The sequence below is a fragment of the Strix uralensis genome, chromosome 7, assembly GCF_047716275.1.
Source record: "Strix uralensis isolate ZFMK-TIS-50842 chromosome 7, bStrUra1, whole genome shotgun sequence".
Classification (NCBI taxonomy): Eukaryota; Metazoa; Chordata; class Aves; order Strigiformes; family Strigidae; genus Strix; species Strix uralensis.
Genome location: NC_133978.1, coordinates 19642127 through 19669740, shown reverse-complemented (window position 1 = coordinate 19669740; position 27614 = coordinate 19642127). Strand labels below are relative to the sequence as shown.

Here is a 27614-nt window from a genome sequence, read left to right as displayed (position 1 = left end):
CCCCCACCTCTCTCTTGCAAAATGGCGGCGACAGCTCCCGCTCCGGCTCCTCCTGCGGCCGCCCCGGCGCAGAGCCCGACGGCGGCGGCGCCCGCCGCACCGGCAGGAAACGCTCCCCCCACTGCCGCGCCGCCCCCGACCGCCGCTCCGGCACCGCCACCACCGCCGCCACCGCAGCCGGCCGCGCCGCTCTCGGCCGCGCTCTCAGGCCCCTTCCCCGGCGGCCGCGTGGTGCGGCTGCACCCGGTCGTGCTCGCCTCCATCGTGGACAGCTTCGAGCGGCGCAACGAGGGCGCGGCGCGGGTCATCGGGACGCTGCTGGGTAAGAGCCGCCCTGCCGCGCCCGCCGCCAGCCCTGGGGGCGAGCAGCCCGCCGCCCCCACGGCGCCCCCCCTAACCGCGCTGCCCTCCCGCAGGGACCGTGGACAAGCACTCGGTGGAGGTCACCAACTGCTTCTCCGTCCCTCACAACGAGTCCGAGGATGAGGTACGGAGCGCGGGGCCGCCCGCCGCTCTCCGGAGGCGGCCCGGGCGGAGCGGGGCCGGCGTGGCTGGCCCGCCTCGGGGAGGCTCCGCGCCGGCTCCGGCCAGGCCCGCCCGGGCCGTGCCGTGGAGCGGGCGGTGGGTCTTGGCGGGACGGCGACTGCCGAGGGGTGCGGCCCCTGCGCTCCCTCTGATGGCGGCGTTAGGGCTTGTGCCCATGTTGTCCCCCGCTGAGGGTTAAGCCTCCCTGTAACCAGCTGACTTGGTCCTGTCCCGTTTCTCAGGTGGCAGTCGATATGGAATTTGCCAAAAACATGTATGAGTTGCACAAGAAGGTGTCTCCTAGCGAGATCATCTTGGGCTGGTAAGTTGTCCTTCCGCAAGAACATGCAAGCATGTGTTGGTCCCTTAAACACTTGAAATACAGAATTCTCCTTGTCACAGGTTGAGAAGCAGTAATGCTTGTGACAGTAACATCTTGCAACTCTTGTTATAGAGTCAGCTGTAAAGCTCCTGCAGTTCGTAATAGGAAGAGACAGTGCTGGAGACTTACAGGGTTTGGTTTTGTTTATATCCAGCAAAGGTATAAGAGTTAGAGAATGCTTGCACAGCTTTGTTAGAAGAACTTAGCCACCTGTAATACAACCTGCACCATGAAAGATAACTGGTTAGAAAGAAGGGAGGACACAAAAGAGTACTTTCAAGTAGCGAAGGCCTCAGGAGGAATCAGTGATACCAGCTTGAGCATGCAGAGATGTTCTCAGCTGAGAAAAGGTAAGTACTTGTGTGCAGGATGCGAAGCAAGATCAGTAGGGTGTTACAGGAACAGAGTCTGTCTGAGTGTGTGGATAGTTTTATTAGTCTTTTCGTGCTTCTATGGTCCTACAAAATAGCTCAGTTCTGTTCCTGTGGAGCAGACTTCCTCAACAACCTTCTAATGGCACAGCAAAGTACAGTTCTAATGACAGGATTTTTCCTGTGTATGTGAGAAGCTAATTGCAGAGCAGCTAAAGGAGCTAGATTAACGAGTTATACCTCCTGCAGAGAGATGTTTGATTTGTGGAAGATCTGCTTGGTTGGTCCAGATTTGTTTGACATGCTTTGACTTATACAGAAATAGAGTTGCTCCAGAACGTAGTGGCAGATAACTGAATCTTGGGTGTCTGATGTCAGCTGCACCGACTCTTTATGGCTGGTACTACAACACTGGCCCTGTGCATGTTTTGGGCATGGGTGTGCTCAGCCCGTTTCCTACAATTCTAGGACAGCTGGCCATAAAACTACAAATTCCCTAGCTGAAACACTTGTATTTAGTACATTTCTGCAGCTCAGTGTTTAGAAATCAGTGTTTTCGGATACAAACCTGTTAAATACCAACAATACCAAACATTGGGCACTTGAATGTTGGAAGAATGGCTCCTCAACCTGTGCTCTTTTGCAGGTATGCAACAGGTCATGACATCACGGAACACTCTGTCCTGATCCATGAGTATTACAGCCGGGAAGCGCACAATCCAATCCACCTCACTGTGGACACGAGTCTCCAGAATTCACGCATGAGCATTAAAGCCTATGTCAGGTACTCTGGGAGGCTGCATTTCTGGGAGGGGAGCTATCTGAATTACTGAGAGAGACCACATCAGGTTAATGAGAAATGCAGTGGGCTTGCAGTGTCTCACTGTGGACAATATTGTGCAGTAGTTAAAACACAGCAGTGAGCTAGGGATCATGGCTTACTTCCCATTGGAATGTCTTGACCATTGTATATAAGTTGAAATACCTAACCTTTCATAAGCTGGTACCCTTTGGGTTGGGGAATTGTGACTCAATTAACTTTAACAATGTTCTGAACATCTTCATGACATTTCACAGGATTTATATAGCTGGCATTAATGTCACTAAGTTCCATCACATTGTCTGAATGCTAACCTGTAGTTACTGGGCTTTATTGCTTGGCAGTTTATTTATACAAGTTGGAGGATTAGTGCAATTAAAACATAAATGAAACAGCATCTTCTTGATCAGTCTTTCTGCCCCTTAACCCTTTCCATTTTTATCGATTAATAATGAAGATTAAATATTGAGCAGTGAAACTATTCTACCTCACTGTTCTTCCCAGTAGTGGCTGAAGAGCTCTCCTCTTCAAGGATAAAACTCCAGCCTTTCTTCGTAGCAGAAGTCTACTGCTTCTTGACTGTGCATCTTCAAAAAGGAAGCTGTTCCATGACATCTTTCTTACTGAAAGCATAAATGAACTTCAAATACTTTGAATAATAGAAATAATGAAGGTGTTGAGAGTGCTTTGTACTTGAATTTTTGTCCATTTATGTTTGTTTCTTAAGTGATTTCTCAAAGAGGACGGAGTGTTTTAGGATAGAGGAATACCTGCTCTATAAGCAGGAAGGAGCTGTGGCTAAGAAGATGGTACTTAGCTCTTCATGCATTCATGCTGACAAACATCAGACCAGCTAGGAATATTCTCGGATGAAAATGAGCAATTAATAGTATGCCAGGACTGATTTCCTGTTCTCAGTTATCCATGGTCTTAATATTGCTGATTTTGGTGAGAATGAGTAACCTACTCATGTTCACACTTCAGTGCTAACAGAGATCATTGAGATGGAAATTTTTACTTCCTCCCTTAAATATGTCCGTTTCTTTTTTTTTCTAGTGCCCCCATGGGAGTCCCTGGTAAAACTATGGGCGTGATGTTCACACCTCTAACAGTGAAATATGTTTATTATGATACAGAGCGGATAGGAGGTGAATGTTTTCTTCCTGTTTTGGTTATAACCATTGTTGTGACACTGTTACCCTGGTAAAATTGCCATTCTGGGAATTTCACTGGGAATTAGACTGTCTTGCTGAAGCTATCCTAAAAATCTTCAACAAGTTAAGGATTTAAACTGGTTTCTGTGGCAGTCAGTTTCACTGATCCTCCTTTTGCCTTCAGTGGACCTTATCATGAAGACTTGTTTTAGCCCTAATCGAGTGATTGGCTTGTCCAGTGACTTACAGCAGGTGGGGTCAGCGTCAGCCAGGATTCAGGATACCCTGACCATGGTGCTGCAGTATGCAGAGGATGTATTGGTAAGGCCAGCTTCTTATGAGCCAGCAAATAAGTTTGATGTAAGCTTGTGCATCTTGTTTTTCTTTTTATATATTCTCTTTCTGGGCCATAAACTTACTGAGTTTTACTCACGTTGAAGTGTATGTTTCTTGCGCTTAGTCTGGCAAAGTGGCTGCTGACAACACTGTTGGGCGTTTCCTGATGGATCTTATTAACCAGGTGCCAAAGATTTCACCAGAGGACTTTGAGACAATGTTGAACAGCAATATCAATGTAAGTTCATCATCTAATTTTTTCAGTGTATTGCCAGTGATTTTGAAAATGTCGGACAGACACAAATTTGTCTGTGATCAAAACAATCTATCTTTTCATACAAACATGTTAATAGAAAATACAGCCCTTTCTTGGCAGTAATTTGATGTTTTAAGAGCTTAGGGTGGATAAATGAGCTTACCGTAATAATCGTGCAAGCAACTGCAAATGAGAGAATAAGTTTTAAAGTACTTGGGAATTACGCAAGTAATCTGAAAGCCAGCACCAATTCTTTTAGAGTGATTGGGCAGTATGAATTACCAAGCTTAAAGCAGTATGGATTTCAAGGATAACTGGTGACTTGCCAGCTTCCTTTGCCTGAGCTGAAGTTCTGTCTCCTTGCGTAACACTAAAGACATGAACAAGGTTTTGGTGTGCTACCTTATTTCTGTAATGGATTTTTAGAAAGTGAAAGCTAAGTTTCTGAATGTGTTGTTCACCCACAGTCTGCAAGACCAGAACTAATTTTTAATTTTGCTTATACCCTTTGACTTGCCTGGTTAACATGGGTGAACTCAGAGTTAAAATTTCACAAGCAGTGTTTCATATTCTGGGAATGCCAAAACCTTCTTCCTGCGAAGGAAGTGTCCCTCAAGGTAGGACTTCCAGGACTCACAGTATCTCTTGTAGCTGATTGTAAACTGCTTTACAGGTCTTAAAAATTCAACTCCCTAATAGGCTACCATCTTAGTTAATATTTCTGACCACTGTTTTTTTTTCCCCTCTCAGGACCTACTGATGGTAACCTACTTGGCAAACCTCACACAGTCACAGATTGCTCTGAACGAAAAACTTCTGAGTTTATAAAGAAACTTCTGCCACCCTACACTTCAAAAAGCCTGAAGAACGAGCAGATACACTTTTCTATCAACTTTGTGTTACAAATTTCCTTGGACCGTAATTTAATTACCTAGATGACTTGGTTTACATCTTTATTTCCATTGCCTTGAAAAATCCCTAACATGGTTTAGGAAATGAATGGGAAAAGCTGCAGTTTAGTTGAGCCCAATATTTTAAAATGGAATATGTGAATCTTTTGTCTCCTGGGTATAACAAAATACAGCTTTATTGTAAGAATGTATTTGAAATAAAAGTTCCATTGCAGTGGCAAGAATGGCTTCTGTCCACAAAAAACTGTTCTCATTTATTGTATAATGAATCAGTTTTTGAAAGGAAGGGGGGATAACATGGCATGAGGAAAGAAAACTAGAGTGGAAGCAAGTCAACTCCAATTCTGCAGACTTTGTTGCGGGGTTTTTTACAGCTGTTAAAGCACACTGAAAGCGTGTCTTCTTGTGTTGCACATAATATGCTTTTCCACAGAGGACTAGACTGGTCACTGGTTTATAGTGGTGTTGTGTGTGTGCCCTTCAGCAGGTACTGACAGAGTATGAGACAGCAAATTCAGTTTATGTTATGGTATCATTTCTACGCATATCTGATCCTTTGGGAAAGGAAATCAAGGTCAATAGCATTAGCCCCTCAAAGCGGGGATTCACAGAATTAAACTAGCAGTTCATGGTTAAAAGGGCTTGAAAAGCATTTGTGGCTGAACAAGTGTGGTTACTGGAGTTTCCATCTTTGCAAAAGAAGAAAAGCACAGCAAAACTACACTTCATAAGGTTTTGAGGTTAAAAGTCAGGTGTCATCAAATAAGAATTTTCTGTTTCATGACCCTGTACTGCTGCTAAAATTATGTGAATGGAAACTTCCCATTTTCTCCCCAAAACCTACTTTATGTTCAGTGAGTTCCAGCTGAAAGAAAGCCAATACCAATCCATCTGAGCTGTAACTTTTTACAGTCTCAGCAAGTAACATTATCTTTAGAAGTCTGTTCAGCTGTACTGAAGAGGTTTTGCCTAATAGAGTAAAAGTGTCCCTCTTCTATGATGTTAACTGTTCTCTTCTAATTACTAATGACTATTTTTGATGCCTCACATATGAATTTGAAATGTTAGAGAAGCCTGCAAAGCTAGCATTCCCCAAAATAATTTTTTGTGCTAATTTGCCAGATAAATTCAAGAATGGGACTCAGGTTACAAATCTGTAGATCCTGTTACTGGTTGTTCCAATCTGGAGAATTCCCCCAGTGACTCTGCTAAATTCTAATCGCAAGGACAAGATACATGAAAACTGACAGTAGAGCAAAGATTCTCATCTCTTTTAAAATGCTATTTGTAAGCATTAAATAAGTGTAAAACTCAGCTCTTGTTGTTTTCCCTTCAATTTCATAACTTTGACCATTTAACTATTTCACAAATTTTCAGGTCAAGGTGCTTTTTAAAGTAAGCCTTGAAATTGGAGGAAAAGAACAAGCAGAAAGCTAGATAAGCCAGTTACTGCAAAAAAGTTGAAGGGGGGGGAAAGCATAATATTCTTTCCCTGATCTCTCCTCTGCAGTAAACTCTTGCCATTCTCTGTTAGGCAGACTGATAAAATGTAAGAAGAAAGATTTTAAACGCTCTACAAGTTGAATAGCTATGCTATTTAATAAGCTGCTGTGCACAAAATGCAAAGTTCTGAGAAGAAATCCAATTTGTCATCATTGATACAGAAAAGGTATTGTGGAATTTGCCAGTCCTTGCAACTACCTGATGACTAATGATAGTATGTTGTAAGGGACTGAGGTGATGTCTTCCTGGGTAGAAAGATTCACTGCAAAGTAGAGGTGTCAGAAGAGGCCACAACCCATAGGTTCAGTTCTATGCCAGACAGCAGTGACAAATGCTTGGAATCAGAGTAGGAAAAAAATAGTTGCCCTTTTAAAAAAAATCTGTATCTGATCCCATCCATTCTGTGCCTTTTTACTGGGTGAACGGCTCATTGTGAATCTTGCTTTGACTCTGGAATTTTGAATACCTGATTTCAAATTTCAGTGGCCACTCTTATGAAGAACAATATTGCAAACACAACTGTAAAGTGTAATCCATCATTTTGCTTAATTGTAAAGCCTGGGCTGTATTGTTACCTTGGAGGCACTCCTTCTCTGGAGTTTGAACATCTGGACAGGGATTCCTATACGTATTTTCTTTGAATTGTTCCACTTCACGAAAATCTATCTAAAAACTTGAAGTTCAATAGAAAATCTGGTGTTAAGAGCTTGGGTGTCAAGAAACATCACCAAGGATTTCAAGCTTTAACTTGCTATTGATTTGTAAACCACAGATTTCTTGTATTTATTAGGGGACTTTTTCCTTTTTTGTTTGTTTAGGATGCATTGCTCCAAATAACTTTGACAAAGTCTAGCTGTAAATAGTCAAGATAGATAGTTCTCTGGGTGTGCTTCTATACACACTGTATATTATATTTAGTCGTATTAGTGCCCTCACTAATATAATAAACTTTTATATCCTCTGTGACATGTTCAGCCTTCTCTTTTCTTAGATGGCTTCTCTGAGTATAACTTTACTCGACATAACTGTATTACATGCTATTTCTGGCAATGTGCATGTTTTCCTGCTAAGTATTAGGCTTTAAGATACCTTTCTTAAATGGCTCTGTCATGAGCTCCTAGCACTCAAGTATTTAATTGCTCAAATGAGGAGATCTTTTTTTGTATCCTGGTTTAGTTGAGCTGATCTTGGGGTTTTACCTCAGCATGAAGTTCTCCTTGAAAACTTCTTTTCCTCAATATACAGAACAGAGCTTACTGTTACAATTGACTCTCTTCTAAGTACACGGTATACTGTGTATACTATGTACTTACTGTGTACACAGTATACTATGTACTTAGAAAAGTTGGATGAATTATAAAATCAGTTCACCCTGCTGTCTTGGACCCTTCTCAGATGTAATTTCAGTCAGTCTCAACAAAGCAACGGAGTTTCAGCAAAGCATCTCTTGGCAGTACAAAGAAGCAATGAAACCTTATGTTTTTTCAGCCAGCATGGTGACCTCTGACAACCTGCAGTTTAATTAGCACACAGACATTATGCTTTGTTCTGACATCTTCCTAGTTTAGTAAGACTGTGCTTGCTCGCATCTTTGATCAAGTGCATGTAAAACCCACAAGCACATGAAGGTACTCTGTGTTACTTCTCAAAATCAATACTTGCAGGATGAACTATCTTTAACAGAAATGCCTTCTTAAAATTGCAGGAGGGAGCTGGTAATGCTCCAGTATTTCTTAACTGATGACAGCGTCAGCAGTAGAAAGAAGGTGGTATACCACAATGGAAACTGCAGATACCTGATGGTAATTAGGTTCCCTGTGCTTTGCAAGGCTTGCAAATGACATTTAGATGATTCTTCAAGAGATATTAGTGGATAGGCAGTACTCATCAGTCAGGTGTCCTATGACTGCTATCAGGTACTTAGGATCAATGCTGCACAGAACATTTCTGGTGGTGGTAGTGACTAGGATTAGAGTAAGATCTGAAGTTCTTGCAGACTGTATTGTGTCACTGTTAGTTTGCTGGTTAAGCTAAAAAGCAATAGAAATTTGACATTCTAAACTCATGTGACTGAAGAGCAGGGTTAACCCTATCTGTTTCTCTGGGTAGGAAAAGAAGTTCGTGCTGCTCATTTGTTGTGTTTAACAGACACTTCATTGTTGCCATCTTCTCTGATTCCCTGTGTCCACTAACCACCTTAGAAGGGGTTTCCTGAATCACAAATTCAGTTCTTCCCCATCTTGACTAACCATATCTTAAACTCTATTTTAAATATACCTAAATATAACTCCTTTGTTCTTACTAAAGTTCTTATTTCATGCTCTTCCTGGTATTTATACATTATCTGTTACAGGTAGCCATCATAGCCTTCATTTTACTAAACATATTAAGCTTTATCTCCTTTCCTCTGATGCACTGTCTATGCTTTGATCACTTAGCTGCCCACTTAAAACTTAATTTCAGTCTTTCTTGCACTTGAGTTGGTAAAGACCATACCTGTATCAGCATATAAATCAATGAATATAAAAATACATTGACCCTTTCCTATTACAAATTCCTTGTTTGCCTCTTGGTGTCTGTCAGGTAGTGTGATTGAGCACCCCCATCTCTTGCCCCTGCTGTCATTTGCAGCTGAACTCCAATTTGCCAATAAAATTATTAAATTATGACACTTTTTAATTAAAAAAAAATTTCTAGATCCACATATTTCTTCTGGTTTGGATTATTCTCAGTCTTGCTGACATCTCACAGTTTTGCCAGCAGGTATCATTAGTTTATTCCTAACTTTTGTGCCCTACTCAGTTAAGAAAAAACTTGGAACTGATCCCAGACCAACTTAACAGAATTCTACAAATTCCCTTTTCAACACAGCCTTTGTTCTTTCTTACAAGTTCTTTATCCTTGCTCATGCTGATTCCTGTCTTCTGTTGTTTAACCAATTGTGAGTTCTTGTCAAGCCTTCTGTGGACATCCAAGTGGTTTATACTGAATTCCTCATTTAGAATGTACATTGCATCAAACTGACCGGGTATGTCCAGTGATTGATGCATGATAAACCAGTGATTGCTCTTTGATAAACCATGTGTTTGGGTGTAAGCCTTGGAAAAATGGAAATAAAATAATTGGTCTATATCATTGAGAATAACAAACTTTTTATTTTGCTATCTGTAATTGGATACTTTAAAAAAAAAAAAAAAATCCTTGCTGCCAGAATTACAATTTCATGATTATTTCAATACACTGGGATGAAGGTCCCTAAGTCTGCCTTTTTAGTTGAGTCATTTAAGTTTCTTGGCAGAATACTCTGCTGCAAAGAGGAAGTACTGCTTTGGCGTGTGACTGATCCTGTGGACATACGCCATCTATATTTGAAACGCAGGATTAGAAGGATTAAAAAGTTGATGGTGAAAAACATTGGACATGCTGCTCTTTTAAGCAGTCTAGCAGAACAACCTGCTGGTGTCCTTCTGTGCTTTGAGAAAGGGTGAGGCTTCTATTTTTACTGTGGTTCTACACAGCAGACCTAGAGACCCCAGTAGCAACTAAATTGTAAGGAGTGTGTGTGAAACCTCGATGTTTGGCCTACAAGTGGGTGGAGCCCTAACATGACTCACTGGGTAGTGGCTCTCACTGGAGCAGCTAACCAAACACATGGCTCTTCCCGAAGTGACCTGAACTTGCTCCACTCCCTGTGCACATGGAAGGTTAACTCAACAGCTAACCTTGACTATCTGCATTTTAATTACTGCAGTCACAAGGTAGTGTAACAGGAAAAGTATTTTTAGTACATAATTTAGACTTGGATCACTGCAGTATCCTGTTGGTTTGTTATACTTTGACCTATGGTTCAAAGCTGACCAGATCTTGTTGCTTACGACAAACTGTGAGAAAGTATTTTTTTTTAAATTTAACTGTATTGGCTGAAATAGAACATCAGAAGTAATGCTTCATATTATTTAACTAGGAAATAATGTTCCAACCAGGATACATAGCAGAGAAGCAGCAATGCTTTAGTGACCTATGTCACCAACAATAAAGGACTCTGAAAAAAAGTTTTGTTTTGGCTCTATTGATAGCACTCAGTTAGTATGACTATGTAGTTGAGAGCCAAGTCCCTTCAGACCAGAATTCTGTCCAGTATCATGTCTTTAAAAAACCGCAAGGATATTACAAAAGAGAAGAACAAGAGTTTGTCTCCCAACTTCTTACTATTAGAAAATTCAACTTTAGTGAAGTTGCCTTAACTCTGCATGGGGTTTTAGAAGCTTTCCTAAATGTGCTGGCTCTAGCTACAGTAACAAGTCAAGAGATTTCCTTAAATATAGGGAGTGAAATTAGATGACCACAATGGTTCCATTCCATGCTTTAAAAAAGTAATTCTAGATATTTTTGTTAACATATAAACATGCAATGCATTTAACAAATTCTTCAGACATATGCAGTTTTGTTAAAATGTTTTCTCCTATTCTTTTCCCATTTGTTTGTGAAAAGATTGTTCCTTTCCTTGAACAGCTCAAATACAAGCAGTCCACTAAATGGAAGAGATAAAGAATTGTGTACTTTATAAATGTATTTGGTTCCCATGGAAATGGGGATTTAAATATATACCTGTCCTGAAATAAATGGGCTTAACAGAGGTGAAATAAAGTAGACATACACTAGGAGCGTCAGCTGAAGAATTCTGTGAGGATTAAATTCTTAAAGGTGTTCCTGATGTATTCTGGGCAAACAAGGAAGAACAAGCCCAATTTTGCTGAAGATAGGTCATTTATTAGATTCTTTATGTGGTTTTAGGTGCTTTTCATTTGAAGCAGGCAAGCATGGTAAATTATTACCCACCAGTTTTCTGCTGCCTGCACTTAATGCTGTTTTACAGACAAATAGAACAGTGGCTGTTGTTTCATCTAAAGCTCAAGTGCTGCACCAGGTTACCGGAAAAAAGTTGTCTGCGTTTTAATGGTCTCTGAACTGCTAACATGTTTATCATGAAAAAGTAGGAAGTTATTCTGAATAATCTCAAGTAACTGCTGATAATATCATAGGTTGATCCTTCAGAAATTGTATTTTGCTGGTCAGAATCTCTCATGAATAATTAACCACCAGGTAAGGGAAGGACTATGTGTATGTAGTGTCTAAGTATAAATATGAATAAACATTATAATAGAAACAAAACATAAGTGCACTTCCCACAATTACATACAAATAACTATAATTAAAATTTCTTTCTAGAGAAAAATACGTAGTACTCAGGACAGTCTTACCTTTATGCCCTCTTGGGACCTAAATCCTGACCTTGAGTAACTACATATAAAGGAGAGACTCCTCCAGCTCCGCTTACGTGTTTTATCTACTTTGCCTGTTATACACTGTTCTGGTGGCCTAGACAACTTGGCTCACTACCTGCCGGCTACTGAATGATGCTCTTGATCTAAAGACTCATGTGTTACTGGATAAGAGACTCGATTTAGAGCTACATGCGTTAGGGCTGAACTCCGCTGCAATGGTGCTATAAGGGAACTGCTGTGTGGATTTCTCCCTTCCCTTCCTAGGCGGGTGGCTAAGGACTCCCGTGGGATGGCATCACTCGGCGCTTCCCCTGACACAGCTCCACTGGCAAGTCGCTCTGCCTTTCAGCGGCACTTGGGTCTTTGAACTTACCTCTCAGCCGTTTTGAAGGAGAACTGGCCATACTGCAGCTTTCCTTCAGCAAGATGGGGCAAACCTGCACAGAGAGGAAAGGGCTCCAGGGTTAGCGGGGCGATCCCCACCGGGACCAGCTGCCGGCCCGCCTCGGCCCTGCCGAGACTCGGTAGCGGCGCCCCTGCCCGCGGGGAGCGGGGCCCGTGGGCCGGGCCGGGGCGGGCTCGGTGCCGGGGGCGGGGCGGGTGCCGCCCGGCCCCACAGCCTCCATTTTGCGGTGCAGCTGCGGGAGCGAGGCCGGAGGCTCCGCAGGTTTCCCCCCTCAGGTGAGGCAGCTGGAGGGGGGGCGAGGGGAGGAGTCGGCCGGCCGTGACTCTTGCACCCCCCGCCTCGGGCCCCGGCGGCTCTCCTCACCCGCCGCCTCGGCGGGGCTCGGCCCCGGCCCCACCGCACCCTGCGGCACGGGCGCGCTGGGGCTCGGCACCACCCGAGGGGCTCCCGCCCGGGGCTCGGCAGGTGTTCGGCCGAGGGAGGCGCCGCACCCCTCCCGCCGGGGGCCCGTCCGCCCGGTGCGGAGCGGAGCGGGGGCGAGGTCCCGGTCGCCTCAGGAGAAGTGAGTAGAGTAATAGTAATACCTGCCTCCGCCCGCAGCTGTGCCGCGCCGGAGGGCTCGCCGCGCCGGGGCTGGCGGCTGAGGAAGCGGGGAGAGACCAGGGCGGTGCGTGACCGCCCTTCCCGAAACCGAGGGGGCGGTGGCTCGCCCGGCGGGCAGGGCCGGCTGCGGGCGGGGCGGCTGGCGGCCCCACCGCGGCCCTGGGAAGGCTGCGGGGCGGGTGTGGTGCTGGCGGGGCGTCCTCGGCTGGGGGCGCGGGTCTGCGGCGCTGGGCGGTGCCTCTTCCGCCCCGTCGTGTGTGGGGCTGGGCCTGGGGCGTGTGCGCGGGGGCCGGGCTGCGGCAGTGAGGGAGACCTCTCTGGTTTTACCCGCTGAACTCCTGCCAGCACGCCGAGTTTAGCGCATCCCCTGATGTTACACCGTCAGAGCTGCCCCTGCCACCCCCCAAGGAGACGCCCCCCCGCTCGCATTTCGATTTCCGCCGGCAGAGGAGAAGCGGCGGGTGCCGGCGGGGGTTGCGGCCCGCAGCCGCCCTTGGCCGGCGCCGCCGCTGACTCACCCCCGGGCGGGCTGCGGCTTAACCCGCCACCGGCCGGGCCTCGCCTTGTGCCCCGGCCGGGGAGAGCGGGGTGGAAATTAAAATCTGATGGGAAAATCTGTTATTATTTTGGTGATAAAAGTAGTAATATCAGCCTCTTTTGCTTGAGGATGCTTGTGCTTGAGATAAGTGAGGCCATGTGCTATGGCCATGGCAGTCCGATATTTACTAAGTGCTTGCTATTGTGTGACTTAATTTATCTCCTGGAAACCTATCTGCATACTCAAACAGGTTTCAGTAAATATTGCTGTGTGGTCATAGTAAGTTTTGAAGAGATTCTGTGTCAGAGGCAAGTCTGAAATCCCAATTCAGCATCATGTCCATCTAGTTATAAAAGGCCTGAAGTACTTGAAACAGCGGTCCTTACTTGATCCTTTTATTACTCTAAAAAACCTTTTTTTTTTTCAAATAAAAAAGAAAAAAACCCAGCTACATCAAGCAAATGCAAAGAAAACATTTTTGTTTTTCTAATTCAGAAGAATGACAAATAGGAATCAAGGCTTTGTTAAGAGGGGAATGATTAAATTAAATACCACGATTCCCAGTACCTGGCCCAAAAGAACTCGCATCACAAATTGAATCCTAGAAAAAGAACCAATACGACAAAATAAGGAAAGCATTAAAGAATGTACTGGTACACCATAAGTCACAGGTTTACACAGGTGGTTAATTTGCTAATCAAAACTGCGACATAGCCTTGATGGCTTGTTTGCTTGAAAATGAGATGTTGGTAACTCATGGCTTAAAAGCTTTTTGCCAGAATGTGTTTGCTAGTAAATCAGAGACATAGCTGAAAATTTATACTTCATTTAGAATTAATTTCTTGCAATAAGTCTAAAATTTGATATACTTTAATATGGCTAAAAGATTGTTGGGTCCCATTTATTGTACAAGTTAAACTTTTTACAGCTGTTGGAACAGTTGAGTTGCTGTCATCAGCTGTTGATTTTGCATCATGAAAAACATAGTAACTTGTACAGTGGAAACGATACAGTGCACCTCAACAAGTTTTACAGGCTTTACAATCCTGGCTTCGTAATGGTGTAACTTTAGTTGAATTACATGAAGCTGAAAAGGTGAAGGAAGTTTTTTTTAATATTCAGTTTTGCTGACACAATATCTTCCTGTATGCAGAAAGAGTGAAACTGAAATCAGAAGGAAGTGTTGCTGGTCATCTTGCTCCTGAAAGGAGTTACAATTAGTGTTACAGTCAGAAATACCAAAAGAAATGTGCTGTTAAAAGCCAAATTTAAAGTCCATTCAAGCAGCTGTCAGTAATAAATACTGTACAGGTACTGGTTTAAGGTGTTTCTTCTTAGGAAAATAAATAGCCATTAGCAGTGTTTGTGATTATAGTTTTACAAATATACCTCATGTTGTTCTTCCCCCTTTATTTATTTGCAAGTGATGATCCAAATTTATCAGTGTGAGACTGCATAGCTGTGCTTCTCTGCAAGTCAGTTTTGGCTCTTATTTGAACTAACCTATGTAAAGTTTTAGTGTTTTCCACATGAAGTCTCAGGTGTTTAATTCTCTGACCACCTATTGCCTTAATGATCCAACACAGTAAGCATTCTGCTTTGAAATCCATTTGGTTTGACCAGTGAACACCTAGAAATATGAATAATCATTTGCTGTATTGCATTCATTTTTTTATTGCCTGTGTTCTTTGGGTTGTGCCCCTAAGGTGCATATTGTCTTAGAAATGTGCCATAGCTCCCAGGCTCTGATCAGGGAATCCGTCTGGTTAGCATGAACATGGTTCTTTCCCCCACCATTAAATGTTTCTTAACCTGGCTAATGGCCTTGAAATTCCCTGCCCAACTTGTTGCCAACATGGGGGATGATCTCTGTCCCATTCAATTCCTACTCCCCAAACCCCTCTATTAAAAATGGGACTAAACAGTTACAGGCAGGAAACAGAAATCATCTACACAAATGAAGTAATGCAGGGGGATTACATGTTTCTATCAAATTATCATTTTACACGGGATCGATAGGGAACTGCTTTTCTCACAGGAACTACCCCTGTGGGTGGAGGAGTGCAGGGTGGTATGAGACATGCTTGGTGCGGTGTGGGACTGGGGCCCTGCTCTAGCCTGATCCTTCTGTTTCTGTTCTGGCAAAGGGCTCAGCCCCCTCCTGCTGGCACCTCCAAGTGTATCCTGTATTTTAGAATTTGTTTTGGAGGTTCAGGCCTCTTACCACGTTTCATATTGTTCAAGTGATTTAACAGGTAATTAGCAAGCAAATGACTACTACAAAATCATGTATAGTGCCTTGACAGTGAAAATGTAATTTTTTTTTTTTCCCCAGAATGTCATACCCGGGTTATCCCCCTTCTGGCGGCTACCCTGCTTTCCCTGGCTATCCTGTAAGTATGGCTCTTCAATGTGTTGCATTCCTAATGTATTTATATTCTGTGAGTACCCCTTCTTACTATGCTTTGTGTGTGTGTAAATAGTAGCTGTCAGTTCATATACAGTATTCTTTAGAAATGATGGTCTTTGTTTTCATCTATATATCCCTGAGGATGACTTTACAGTTGTCTTATAAGAATTCCAAGAAGGAAGTTTAAGATTTATTTTTTTTAATGTTGCCTATTGTTCCAAAAAGGTTTTTGATGGTTTTAGTTTGTATTGGTCTTGTGAAATTTTTGATTATTTTTTTTTATATAGCTAACTATCTCAACAAATAATTTTTTAAAAGTATCAGTAGTTCTTACATAAGTATGAGGGTCTTTACATACGTACAGGGTCAGAGGTAATCTCTGAAACAGTCTCTACCAAGTATTCCGCGTACCCGTATCCCAGGATTTACAGAGATGCTGAACAAACTTCAGTGGCCATTACCCTCAGGAAGAGCTTGGAATGCTTTACGCAAGTAGCCCAGCTTTCATACGACACCAAGTAAATATTTTTCCGAGGATAAAAGACACCGTATCTTGACTTTGACCCCCTATCCTTCAGCCGCAGGACTTTGTTCCACCTTGTGCTCATGACTGAATGGACTAAAAATTCCAATGAAACTTAGTGGAAGGCTGGAATTTATCAGGTGTGGCTGATACAGCAGTCTTTTTGATATGCCTTCATTGTTTTTCAAAGCTAGATGCAGCTGCGTGCTTTTACTGGTATGGCACTGATCATACTGTAATTGTTGGAATTTTGTATGGTCTGTGTTTTATGTAGTACAGAACTAGAATTCAGCATGGAGCTCAGCCTGGATCCCATTAAGATACTGAAAAGCTATAAATACATGCAATATATATAAATACATGCAATAAATTCTCCAATTGTTTTGCTTTACAATTTACCCTTACTCCCTCTGAAACACTAAGGTCAGTCAAACTAAAGACAAACATGTTAGAAACCAGACTTTCTTAACTCTAGGATTTCTTTTCCCCCCTCAAGGTTCTGCTGAACCCTCATGATTGTAGCTTCAATTTATTTTTAACTACAACTGAAAATATTTTTTTCTTAGCTAGCATCTAAAATATAGCCAACTTCAATAGATTAATTTAAAAGACCATTTAGATTCCATATCAATGATTCCAGGTTTCCTAGTCTCACTGATGATGCCCAAAGTGATAACAAGTGCAAAAAACCAATGGGAAATTATTTTCTTCTGAAGTAGTGATAGTTATCTGAGCAGGGCTTTTGAGGACCCTAATTTTGGATTTGCAAATCTAAATTCCATTTAAATCTTTTTGTTGAGTCTGGCAGAGAAAGGTTAGACTGTATCACTGGGGAAGAGAATATTATATAGCCTGGGCACAATCTGGAGGTAGAAATCTTGGGGCAACCAAACTGGAGGAGAAGGCTTGAGCTAGACTTTACTCCTTTGCAGTGTGTTTGTTTTCTGGGCTTGAGAATGAGTGTGTACTGTATGTAATGTGTGACCCATATTTCTAAAGCTGGTCAGTAAAGAGGATTCCCAGCAAGCGAGTAATGAGCCCATACATTATGCTTCATTACAAAGCTGATTTTAAATACCTGATTTTTAAGATCAAGTGTATGACTTAGAGGGTTTTCCCTTAGAGATCCTGGTCATTGAAGTAAATATTTCTAATGTACGTTAATGCTAGTAGCAACCTTTGTGGTATGACTGGTAAGTCATACATGTAGCAAAACAAAGGCATATAGATGTTTGACTTGTTCTTTTTATTTAAAACCTGTAATAGGTGTTCAATCTGACTGAGTGGTCCAGATTCAGTCAGTGAATGTCCATGCTTTATAATCTGGATTTCAAAGGAAATGGAAAAAAACCGCCAACACTTCTTCTAAGTTCTTACCACGTAACATTTGAAAATACTGGTTGTACAAGAGGGGCTGAAGTTTCAAAGATACTAAGCTCTTAAAAGTCCTATAAAAACAGGAGGTGAGCTCCTAATGATTCATAGAGAGCAAGCCTAGCTGAGCTCACCTCTCAGGAGGGATAGAAGTAGCAGCTTTCCAGTAAAGGAGCAGGGGTCCTGCTGGCTGACAAGTTGACCGTGGCTCAGCAGTGCATGTCCCCAGGGAGGAAGGCTAATGACATACCAGGCTTTAGCAAAAGCAAAGCCAGCAGGTCAAGGGAAATGAGTATTCCTCTGTGCCACAAGGCCACATCTGGAATACCGTGTCTAGTTGTGGCCTCCCAGTACAACAGAGACATGGACAAACAAGAGCGTGTCCACGAGGGCAGCTCATCTGGAGAAGAGAAGGCTAAGCGGGGATCTGTTCGGTCCTCTGCTACATAAGGAGGAGTGATAGACATTAGAGCCAGTCTTTTGTCAGAGGTACACAGTGAAAGGGCAGCTGGCAACAACCACAGGTTGTAATTGTAATTTGATTTGAAGAAAACAGTTTTCACATGAGAGTGGTCAAATACTGGAACAGGCCCAGAGAGGCTGTGGATTTGCTGTTCCTTGGAGATACTGAAAACTTGATGACACCTTGCGTGAGCAAATCTAACTCTGAAGCTGGCTCTGCTTTGAAGGTGGATGGGATCAGAGGCTGCCCAGAGGTGCCTTCCACTCTGCAGCATTCTCTGATTCTGTGTCAACATGGGAGATGCATCAGAAAACCCAACCATGAGTCCCCATCCAGCCTTCAGGAATTCTGCTGCTGCTGCTGCTTCAAGTGCTGAATTTAATTACATAATTCACGTTATTATACATGTGGACATTGTGGTAGCTTGAGAGTTTTTTTACTCTTATGGTGTTAGCAGGCGTACAGACATGCCTTTTTTGTGTTTCAGCCAACAGGACAAGAGTCTGTCTATCCGCCAGCCGGTCAGTACTCCTATCCCCCTGTTCCTGGAGGATACCCTCCGGCAGGAGGAGGGACCTATCCTGCAGCACCACCCACTGCTGGGTACCCAGGAGCAGCAGGATACCCTGCCCCGGGGGGCTACCCTGCCCCTGGGAGCTACCCTGGAGCTCCCCAGGCTGGAGGAATGCCACCTTATCCTGGAGGTAAGATCTTTGTTAGAGTACCCCTCGGGAGTGATTTCTGGTGTAACCACTTCCTGTGCTTGGTAGAAGTAGTAAAGAAAAGCAGCTTTGTTAGCAATCAGTTTAGGCAGCCAGCTGGATTGCTATCTGGCAGTAAATACCTGCATGGTGATGGCAGGGCCTCGATAGTTTTGGGCCACTGCACAGACACAGAGGAATTAAGTCTCTTGCATAGTTCTGCTCAATAACCTGGCTCATGTTGTGTTATAAGTCAAGTACAAAACATTAAGCATGCTGAAGTCATTCTTCTTCTCCTAGCTCCTACAGGCCCTGGGTTTGGTGTGCCTCCCGCTGGCCCTAGCTTTGGTGGCTATCCGCAGCCTCCTGCCCAAAGCTATGCTGGAGGTGGACCAGCACAAATTCCAGGTATGTCATACAGAAGAAACTTTAAGCATCCAAGGTTAAACCAAGAGATGCCGGGATAGGTAGTAACAAATTAGGGCCTTACCTTTGTTACTTTTAGCTGTTGAGGTCTGTATGCTGTAAACCTCCTGCAACCTTTCTTGACAAGACCACTGACGGGCTGATGAGAACCATCTCTACAGGTGCTACATCCAGAAGGGATGGCTGTCACTGATTAATGGTCATGATGTAGTGGGTTAGGTGCTTTTCCTTCTTCAGACTGCAAGTACCTGATGAGATCTGTGAACTCCAGAGTCCCCATTCAATGAGTATCTAGCTGTTCTGTTAATCTCGAAGAAATGGATGCATTTTTCAGATCTGTGTGTTCATGGTGATCCCTGGCACAGTGGGGGAAATGGAAAGGAGACTCACACAATTGCTTAAAAACAGTGCAATGTTTTTAATGCTTTGAGTGGTGAATTACCATCAAGATGATTTTTATCCTGGAATGTGTCAGCTGTGTTTGCAAGAAATTCAGAGCAGCAAAACCTTTTTTTTTAACGATTGCTTTAACTCTACTAATAACTAAGCTGCTGTTAAAATTATAACTATTGTACATACATATTATGGATTAAAATAAAATTCCAGTACAAAAAAAAAAGTAGTTGTAGCTTTTGCATTTACAGTGCTTTTGATCACAAAATGAGATTACTTCAATTCTTTTTGCACTAATGAATTCTTAATATTTATCGTTTACATGCTAGACATTTTAAAATGTCTAATATGACTTTAAAAGACAGCACAGGACACACGTGCTTCATTTGCATGGGCTATCTTGGCTTTTGTCAAAGATAGCAATATTTAACAAGGAGAGATCCTTCCAGTTCCCACAGCACCAGTAAATGTAGTATTTTTAGAATTGCTTTGCTAGTGTATGTACCAGAATGCATCTGTGATTGCTTCTTCCCATATTCCTAAGGGCAAGAAGTTCAGTTACTGATCATTACTTAGGAAACAGGTTTTATGCAGTGGTAGGTCTGTAAATGGCTTTATTTTCAGATTAGATAGCATTTACATAGTAAGAGGAGATCTAATTAATTCCTTTTACCTTGTTCTTTATTTTCAGTAGGATATCCTGGTGGACAAGCATCATCACCAATGCCTGGTCCGGTATGTGCTGTATCCTCTTCTGTAATCAATCTTACATGGCTTCTGTAGTTTCAATGTTTTTACAACTGGTTTCCAACAATCTACCGCATGTTCTGCATGAAGAGCTCCCACCTACACTCAGAGTACAACTTGAACAAAATCATAACCCTGTATCTGTGTATACTCACTCATTGAGTAGATCTTCATCCATAGAATTGGGTACAAGCATGGCTTTGGCATTGGTGGGCCAAAGCTGCTCAACACAACTAAATGTTGCCCTGATTCTGTGTTAGAAAAAAAATGAGGAACTAGTGGACACCTCCTTCTGAAGCACTGATTCCGGAGTTGTGATTTTTAATTTGAATTTACATTGTGCAGGATAGCTAGTTACATGTGACTCTTATTTTCAGCCTGCAGCAATGGTTCAGTGTACCCAGGGCACAATTATAGCTGCTCCAAACTTTGATGCTGGAAGGGATGCAGAAATTCTACGCAAAGCTATGAAGGGGTTTGGTAAGTAAGCAATAGCTTAAATTTCCATTGAGCTAACTTCTTAGTGCCATTTTGTCCTTTTCCTCAATTTTCATTTAACCATATGTGGTGGTTTAGTCCCTGCCGGGGTCTGAGACCACGCGGCCGCTGCCCCTCCCCCACAAAGCCCCGGGCTGAGATAAGGAAAGGTTTAATACAACAGTGCAACAGCAACACAACAAACAACAACAATAACAGTAATAACAATGAACGGAGCAAAATATCTACCAATACAGCAGTGAGAAGCGCGATGGCATAACACACCTGTTAACCGACCCCTCTCACTTCGGTGCCAGGATGTGACGTCCGCATGGTATCTGAATAACCCGACTAGAGCTCCCCCCCCACTGCTGGGGAAACTTAACCCTATCCTGGCTAAACCAGGGCACCATATTTTTTTTTTTTCCCTCCCCAAGCTTTTCAGAAGTCACACTTTCAAAATGACTCGGGCAATTTAGTAGACAAAGTTACACAGAAAATTCGGTAGACTTAAATGGTAGTAATTTATTATGTAACTATGCCCAAATGCAAGATTAGAAAATGCATAGCGTTGGAGGGATTATTATGAGTTCTTACATGAAATTGCCCTTCTGTTTCCAAGGAACTGATGAACAGGCTATCATAAATGTTGTTGCTAACCGCTCCAATGATCAAAGGCAAAAAATCAAAGCAGCTTTCAAGACTATGTATGGCAAGGTATGTTCACTAGTTCTTTGAATCGGTAAACAAAACCAAACCTGCAGCTGCTGCTTTAACTGCCTGATTGCCTTTTAGTCCTGGGGTGTGGTTTGGGCTTTTTTTAAATGCACTTTTGGTTACATTCCTTGTGTACTGGGGGACATCTGGTATTTAACACGGTGTTGTCCTGATACCTGGCAGAAGCAGGGGTGGGGGAATGTTGGAGGCTGGCTCTATCCCTGACCAAACAAGAAGCGTCTCTGCTTTTGTAATGCTTGATAGATAGAAAATGAGCTTAAACAGTCCTTGTATTAGTGTCTGAAACTACCGAGTTTTTTATGCACATAAACCAGCACTGAAATCTGTTTTTTCATAAGGAACAAACTGAGAAACTGGTTGAGGACTGGTTAGTCAATAAAAGGCTGAGATAATTTAATTTCTTCCATCTGTCATTTCTGCAACTTAAAGTGGAATTTTATAGTTGTGGCATTTTTCAGGACCTGACTAGGTCTTAATTAGTGAGGAGATAATGGAGAAGAGCTGAGCTGTCAAAGTTTTGGACAGAGGGAAGTTCTTTATAAGAAATAAAGCTTTACAGGAAAAACAGCACAAAGGTAGAGAACAGTCACAAAAATAAGTTCTAGTTTGATCTTTTTTCAGTATATAATCTATGTGGCTAACACTCTCCAAAGCCCTTTTTGTGTTTATAATTGAACAGGATTTAATTAAAGACCTGAAGTCTGAGTTAAGTGGAAATGTGGAAGAATTGATTCTAGCACTCTTCATGCCTAGCACCTACTATGATGCCTGGAGTTTACGTCACGCAATGAAGGTATGGTTTTCCTGTGAATGACATAGTCTAAAACCGACTTAAAATGCTCATCTAAGAAAAGAGAATACCTGATCCCTGCATTGCTGAAAAATCCCATAGTGGCAAACGGATTTTGGGACTGTGCAGCTTAAAATTCTTTTCTGATGCGTCCCCCAGTTCCAGTCAATTTCTGCAGGATTAGCCAATCCAGAGCAGCTGTCCATCCAGCAGAGGATGAAATGCTGCAGGACTGAATTTTGCCACTTGGTCCCAATTTTTGCTACAACCTAGAAAGGGCCAGGGTGTTGTTAAAATTGTAACCACTGTTTAAACTGAAGCTATGTATCTCTCTTCACTAGGAACAAACCATTGTTACTGAAAGATAATTTTTGGATTATCCCAGTTTTTTTACCAAAAGAACAATGAAAAAATACTTTCTTAAGGTCAGATGATACATGTATCTGTTCAAGTATTAAGACTGCATTAGGGATTAGGTGAGTTAGTTGGTTTAAATTTTTAACTCCCCTAAACTGGTACATCCAGTTTACCAGAATTTCTTGCTTGTTTGAGCTGCAGCAGCTAGCAGGTGGTTGATACTGGAAACAAGTAACTTAACCCATGTATGAATGCAGACCTTCTAAAGAATGTGGAGGTTAAATGAAGGTCTGGATTTAGTGGAGGAAATAGCCACTCTTGACCATTTTAAAAGATGTATAATATAACATTACCTATCTAATCATTGCCTGAATAGGAATGACCATGCCTGTAAGATCTCAATGTACACAGAACTCAGTTAATTTTTATTCTGGTGGGAGTGAAGCATTTATGAAAAATTCCTAGCAGTGCTCCATGTCGAGGAAGTGGCCACATTTGGAATAGGGCACACACTTGTACGCTTACCAAAAACAGAATTTACACGTTATCTTTGGCTTTAATGATTATCATGAGGCTCTACCTTCCTCCAGTATCTTTCCAGATTAAGGTGGCCAAAGAATTTCCTTCCTGAACCATTTTCCAGTTAAGTTTGGCTGACATCACTGTTGTGGATGTATAGTTTGGGGTATTTTTTTAACTAGTGCTGAATTGAATGTTTGAGGAATCTTCATTCCATTTTAAGTGTACAGAAGACTTGGTGCTTTCACACTGCAAGGATACTGTTCTTACAATGTAGATTGTGTTAAGTTTTGAAATAACAGATGACTGCTTAATTTCACAGTTAAAGAAAACTGAATAGGTAGTGCTTTGTAGTTATGCGCTCTCTTCCTCTGCCTACAGGGAGCAGGCACTCAGGAGAGAGTGCTGATTGAGATCCTTTGCACACGGACAAACCAGGAAATACGAGAAATAGTGAACTGCTATAAATCAGAATTTGGAAGGGACATTGAACAGGACATCAGAGCAGACACTTCAGGACACTTTGAACGATTACTTATATCTATGTGCCAAGTGAGCTTTAATTTTATTTTTTTTGGTAAGATAATGGTGTACAGTCTGACTTTGATGTGTATAGTCATAATGGCTCCATAAATAAATTGCCTGTGTATGCTTAGCAACAGCCAGGATTTTAAGAAATTAGCCCTGGGCCATTAATTTATTCCCTGATGACAAGGTATGACACTTCAGTCCCTCGTCAAGGAAGAGATACTTTGTATCTGCAAATCTGTGATGAATTGTGTGACCTAATTTAGCACCCTATATTCATCTCAGAATTTATGTGTAAATACTTCATTGTGCAGATGCGATCTAGTGGTACTATAAAGCAGTGCTCTGCACTGCTGTTAAAGCAAGATGCTTACTTTCTGCATACATTAACAAAATCATTTGGGTAAATCTGATAGGATAGCCTTTATGGTACCCTGTGGGAATCCCTATGAACAAGCGAAGAGGTACCATAGGGCAAAACTTACCTCCCAGGTTACACCAGAGCCTTCCTTCCCTTCACATCACCAGAATTAGGGAGGTGCTACTACTGAACTCGGGCGAACACTGGAGCTTGCTTACCCCACATCATTTACTAGGGCTCTTTTTCTGTTGAAGAATAGTAACTTGCAGTTACCCATGTTTAGGAAGAAATATGTACTAATGCAACTTCCCACATTTCTCTGATCAATCTGCCTATTTGCTGTTAGAATTTCTGTGACACTTCTCTAGCTTGTTTGCCTCTCCCTTTGTGAGAGTTTAACTATGCACTAGGTATTTGGATTAAAAAGTCAAAATGCACAAGAAAGCAAACTTTGAGAAGCTCATGCTGCTAATTTTTATTTTGATAAATCCAGTAGTTTACAAGAACTGACAACCACATCATTTAAATACTATATTAGCCACTATAGATACAACAGTATGTGAGAGCATGTGTTCAGCCTACTCAGCCAGTGTATTTAGCTGTATCCATCCATGCACTGGGCAGCAAAAAAACCCCAAAGCACATAAAATGTCATATAAGCCCTACTGACATATTGCAATGATAGTAAATGCTTTCTGGAGACATTCTTGCTTGGAATTAGCAAATTCTAAATACAATAGAAGACCTGAGGTATTTCAGGTGTGCATACTCAGTAAGATAATTCATTAGCTCGTTTGGGAAGATTCTTTGCAACTTGAAGCCTAGAAACAAATCAAGAGAAAGCTTACGTTAAGTAAAATAGAGGATTAAGTACAGTACTTCCTGAATTAGAACTATGAGATGGTATGTAGGGGTGAATTATCTGAGTCAGCATATCTGTAGTTTAAAGCATGCCCTACAGATAGGGTTCTGGGCCACTTTTGTATTTGTTCCCTATAAGAAATATTAAACCAGAGTGGTTTTAAAGCAACATAATGTATTTCAAACTGGTATTACTCTTTCTGCTTCAAGCTTTGAAGATATATGCTTGGGCTTGCAAGCAGTTGAAGGATTCTTCTCTGTGTAATTTCATTTTACATCCGTTGTCTTTGCTTTTAGGGTAATCGGGATGAGAATCAAACTGTGGATTATCAGAAAGCTCAAGAAGATGCTCAGCGTCTGTACCAAGCAGGTGAAGGAAAACTTGGGACTGATGAATCTTGCTTTAATATGGTTCTGGCAAGCAGAAGTTTTCCCCAACTGAAAGCAACAGTTGAGGCATACTCCAGGGTAGGAGTTCTTCACTGATTTCCAACGAGCTTAGTCAGTGTATTTTAAGGTTCCAGTTGTCACTGCATTTCATTATCCACATATTAATCTCCTTTATTTGTAGATTGCTAATCGTGATTTATTAAGCAGCATTGACCGAGAATTTTCTGGAAATGTGGAACGTGGTTTGAAGACTATTTGTAAGTGATATGTTCTTCCCTCCCCTTATCCCTTAGAAATTAATCTTTCTAAATGTAATTGAAGAAGAATCCCATTCAACACTGGCCATATGGCAAATGAACACACAATCTGAGACTCTGCTAGCGAAAGACCTAACAAATTACTCACTTTACACTTAATTGGAGAAAATATGCATCCACCATGAAGAAGTCAGTTTGAAACAAGAGAAGTTTACGTAGGAACTACCTGTCACTTCTCTGGGAAGGCAGGCAATGCCACAGAGACAAGGGTCACTGGTTAGTGCTGGTAGCTGTATTTTTCAGAGCTCCGCAAAGTGATGCGAGTACCAGGGTAACAGAGCTGTGATTCTGGTTGTTTGGCACCTCAGCAAGACAGCTGAGCCACCCCCACACATGATCTCAACACCAGCATGAACCTACTTTAGGCACAGTTCACTTTCCACTCCTCTTCCCCACCACCACCTACCCCCAAAAAGCTCAGCATTTGCTAAGGAAAGCTTCAGCAAAATAGAAGACCTGTTCTGAATTCACTTTTTCCTGCTGACTTGTTATAAAGCAGTTCAAATTTAGCACAATTTGCTGATAGTGAGAATCAGTATGATTTATTAGTAATAGTAGATCTGCAGGCACCAGTCCTACCAATGCTTACCAAAATGACAGCATTTCTATAGCCATAATGGATAAGCAAAAACTTCCCAGATAATTTTCTGCTAAAGAGTTTTATGGGAAGAATTCAGCTCTGAGAATCATGTAAAAGAATACAGGCTCGTCTCTGAGAGTGAACAATCTAACAGAAACAAGATCCATTCTGTAGCTACTAGAGTGAGAATTCTTTACAGTTGTACTTTTGTGAGATTCTAGCAATGGAACATGAGTAAAATACCTTGTATCCCAGTACCAGCTATCCAAGGAGAAGAACTGATTTTAAATTACCTGTTTGAGAATTAAGGTTTCAGACAACTTTGAAAAACACCTCCAGAGACATTAACTGCTAATAACCATAAGGTTTCATGTGAAGAATAACTCATTTGGTCAGCTTGAAAATAGGTTTAGCCCTATAAAACACTTCCTGTAATCCACAGTAACTGGATCTTCACCAGTACCTACCTCTAGCTGTCTACAGCTAGATCAGGATCAATCCTGAATTGATCCTACCAGGTATTGCTTTACAGCATACAATACTGGAACTAATGCTAAAAATGTACTTTATTGCAGTGCAATGTGCTTTAAATCGCCCAGCCTTTTTTGCAGAAAGACTTTATTATTCTATGAAAGGAGCTGGCACAGATGATTCTACCCTCATCAGAATTATAGTCACTCGCAGTGAGGTAAGAAACTTTCTCCTCTGTAAACATCACGTGTAGCAGAAAGCCATCTACCCTAACCAGCTTTTCACTTAGTCCTTCTTTCACAACTGTAGAAACAATGTATTGCAACGAAGCTTTTATGGGGTTCAGATTTAGATGAATCTGTTAATTTGTTTTAAAGCCAGCTTTTATATAGTAATTTAATTATCTTTGTCTAGATAGTAATACTACTTGTCTTCCTTTTTAACTGTGGTTGCCTGTCCATGTAGCAGATAAGCACCTCGAGTTCAAATGTTCAGCTGTTAAGAGTTAGGACAGTACAGTCCTAACAAAGCAAGGAACACCTGCTAGACACTCTGCTTTGGGAGCTGCTCCTCGGTCCTTAGAGGGACCAGCTGGCTTGTAAGGCTGCAGAGTTAATGAGTCGCACACTTCACCCTTGGCATGTGTTCTGCAGCCTGTGAGGGAGGAGATGCAGGTGACGGGCTAGGAGTTAAAATCATACACTGTGTTTATGTTTCATGCCTTTTTTTTTTTTTTCCTTTACATAGATTGACCTTGTGCAAATTAAACAGATGTTCACACAAATGTATCAGAAGACTTTGGCTACAATGATAGCAAGTGATACAAGCGGTGATTACCGGCGTTTGCTGCTGGCAATTGTTGGCCAATAGAAGAGGATTATCTGGTTTTTTGTTTTCTTTTTTAAAACAAACTGAAGAACATGTAACATGCTTTATGTAGACACAGACTATCCTTGTGTGTAAAAGAATAATTTTAAAGTTTGTATAATCAAATATGCCTTCTTGATGATTCAGTAAGCTTGTTCCACTTACAACTGCCTTAATTTACAGCACATAATATTCTTTATTGTATAATAAAAGATATATCTTGTCTATTAC

At 41.9% G+C, this 27614-nt stretch overlaps 3 protein-coding genes and 1 long non-coding RNA gene across 12 annotated transcripts in view; 2 read left to right on the top strand and 2 right to left on the bottom strand.

Annotated features, from left to right (window-relative positions):
* On the top strand, positions 1–7224 carry EIF3F (eukaryotic translation initiation factor 3 subunit F). The gene is made up of 8 exons (XM_074874681.1): positions 1–322; positions 417–487; positions 768–847; positions 1925–2062; positions 3155–3246; positions 3437–3573; positions 3713–3826; positions 4595–7224. Exons 1-8 carry the CDS (start codon positions 22–24, stop codon positions 4670–4672), a joined length of 1011 nt encoding a protein of 336 aa, XP_074730782.1. The 5' UTR covers positions 1–21; the 3' UTR covers positions 4673–7224.
* On the bottom strand, positions 2415–12592 carry LOC141945888 (uncharacterized). Of its 2 annotated transcripts, none has more exons than XR_012629670.1 (3): positions 12534–12592; positions 11917–11980; positions 2415–2721 (listed from the first exon to the last, which is right to left on the bottom strand). It is a non-coding gene; the product is annotated as an uncharacterized LOC141945888 (long non-coding RNA). The 2 variants fall into 2 exon arrangements; XR_012629671.1 differs by lacking the exon at positions 2415–2721 and adding an exon at positions 9394–9620 and having other exon boundaries at positions 12534–12580.
* Positions 12145–27613, top strand: ANXA7 (annexin A7). Of its 3 annotated transcripts, none has more exons than XM_074874679.1 (13): positions 12145–12224; positions 15426–15483; positions 18348–18564; positions 18862–18969; positions 20075–20115; positions 20505–20607; positions 21227–21321; positions 22022–22135; positions 23390–23560; positions 25056–25226; positions 25330–25405; positions 26621–26733; positions 27264–27613. In XM_074874679.1, exons 2-13 carry the CDS (start codon positions 15427–15429, stop codon positions 27384–27386), a joined length of 1389 nt encoding a protein of 462 aa, XP_074730780.1. In that variant the 5' UTR covers positions 12145–12224; position 15426; the 3' UTR covers positions 27387–27613. The 3 variants fall into 3 exon arrangements, with proteins under 3 accessions (XP_074730780.1, XP_074730781.1, XP_074730779.1); XM_074874680.1 differs by having other exon boundaries at positions 12158–12224; positions 20072–20115; XM_074874678.1 differs by lacking the exon at positions 12145–12224 and adding an exon at positions 12493–12511 and having other exon boundaries at positions 20072–20115.
* PPP3CB (protein phosphatase 3 catalytic subunit beta) overlaps positions 19005–27614 on the bottom strand; it is a 58950-nt gene continuing 50340 nt past the window's right edge. For 5 of the 6 annotated variants that reach the window (XR_012629667.1, XR_012629668.1, XR_012629664.1 and 2 more), the window contains one exon: positions 24348–24718. The gene's annotated coding sequence lies outside the window, so the exon portion shown is untranslated. Of the gene's footprint in view, positions 19344–24347; positions 24719–27614 lie in introns of those variants that run through there. The other variant, XR_012629669.1, reaches the window with a different exon arrangement.

Coding starts and splice junctions, on each gene's coding strand:
- EIF3F (XM_074874681.1), top strand. CDS start 22: ATGGCGGCGACAGCTCCCGCTCCGGCTCCTCCTGCGGCCGCCCCGGCG. Junction 323..416: donor GGTCATCGGGACGCTGCTGG/GTAAGAGCCGCC, acceptor GCCCTCCCGCAG/GGACCGTGGACAAGCACTCG. Junction 2,063..3,154: donor AGCATTAAAGCCTATGTCAG/GTACTCTGGGAG, acceptor TTTTTTTTCTAG/TGCCCCCATGGGAGTCCCTG.
- ANXA7 (XM_074874680.1), top strand. CDS start 15,427: ATGTCATACCCGGGTTATCCCCCTTCTGGCGGCTACCCTGCTTTCCCT. Junction 20,116..20,504: donor CATCACCAATGCCTGGTCCG/GTATGTGCTGTA, acceptor TCTTATTTTCAG/CCTGCAGCAATGGTTCAGTG. Junction 25,227..25,329: donor CAGTTGAGGCATACTCCAGG/GTAGGAGTTCTT, acceptor CTTTATTTGTAG/ATTGCTAATCGTGATTTATT.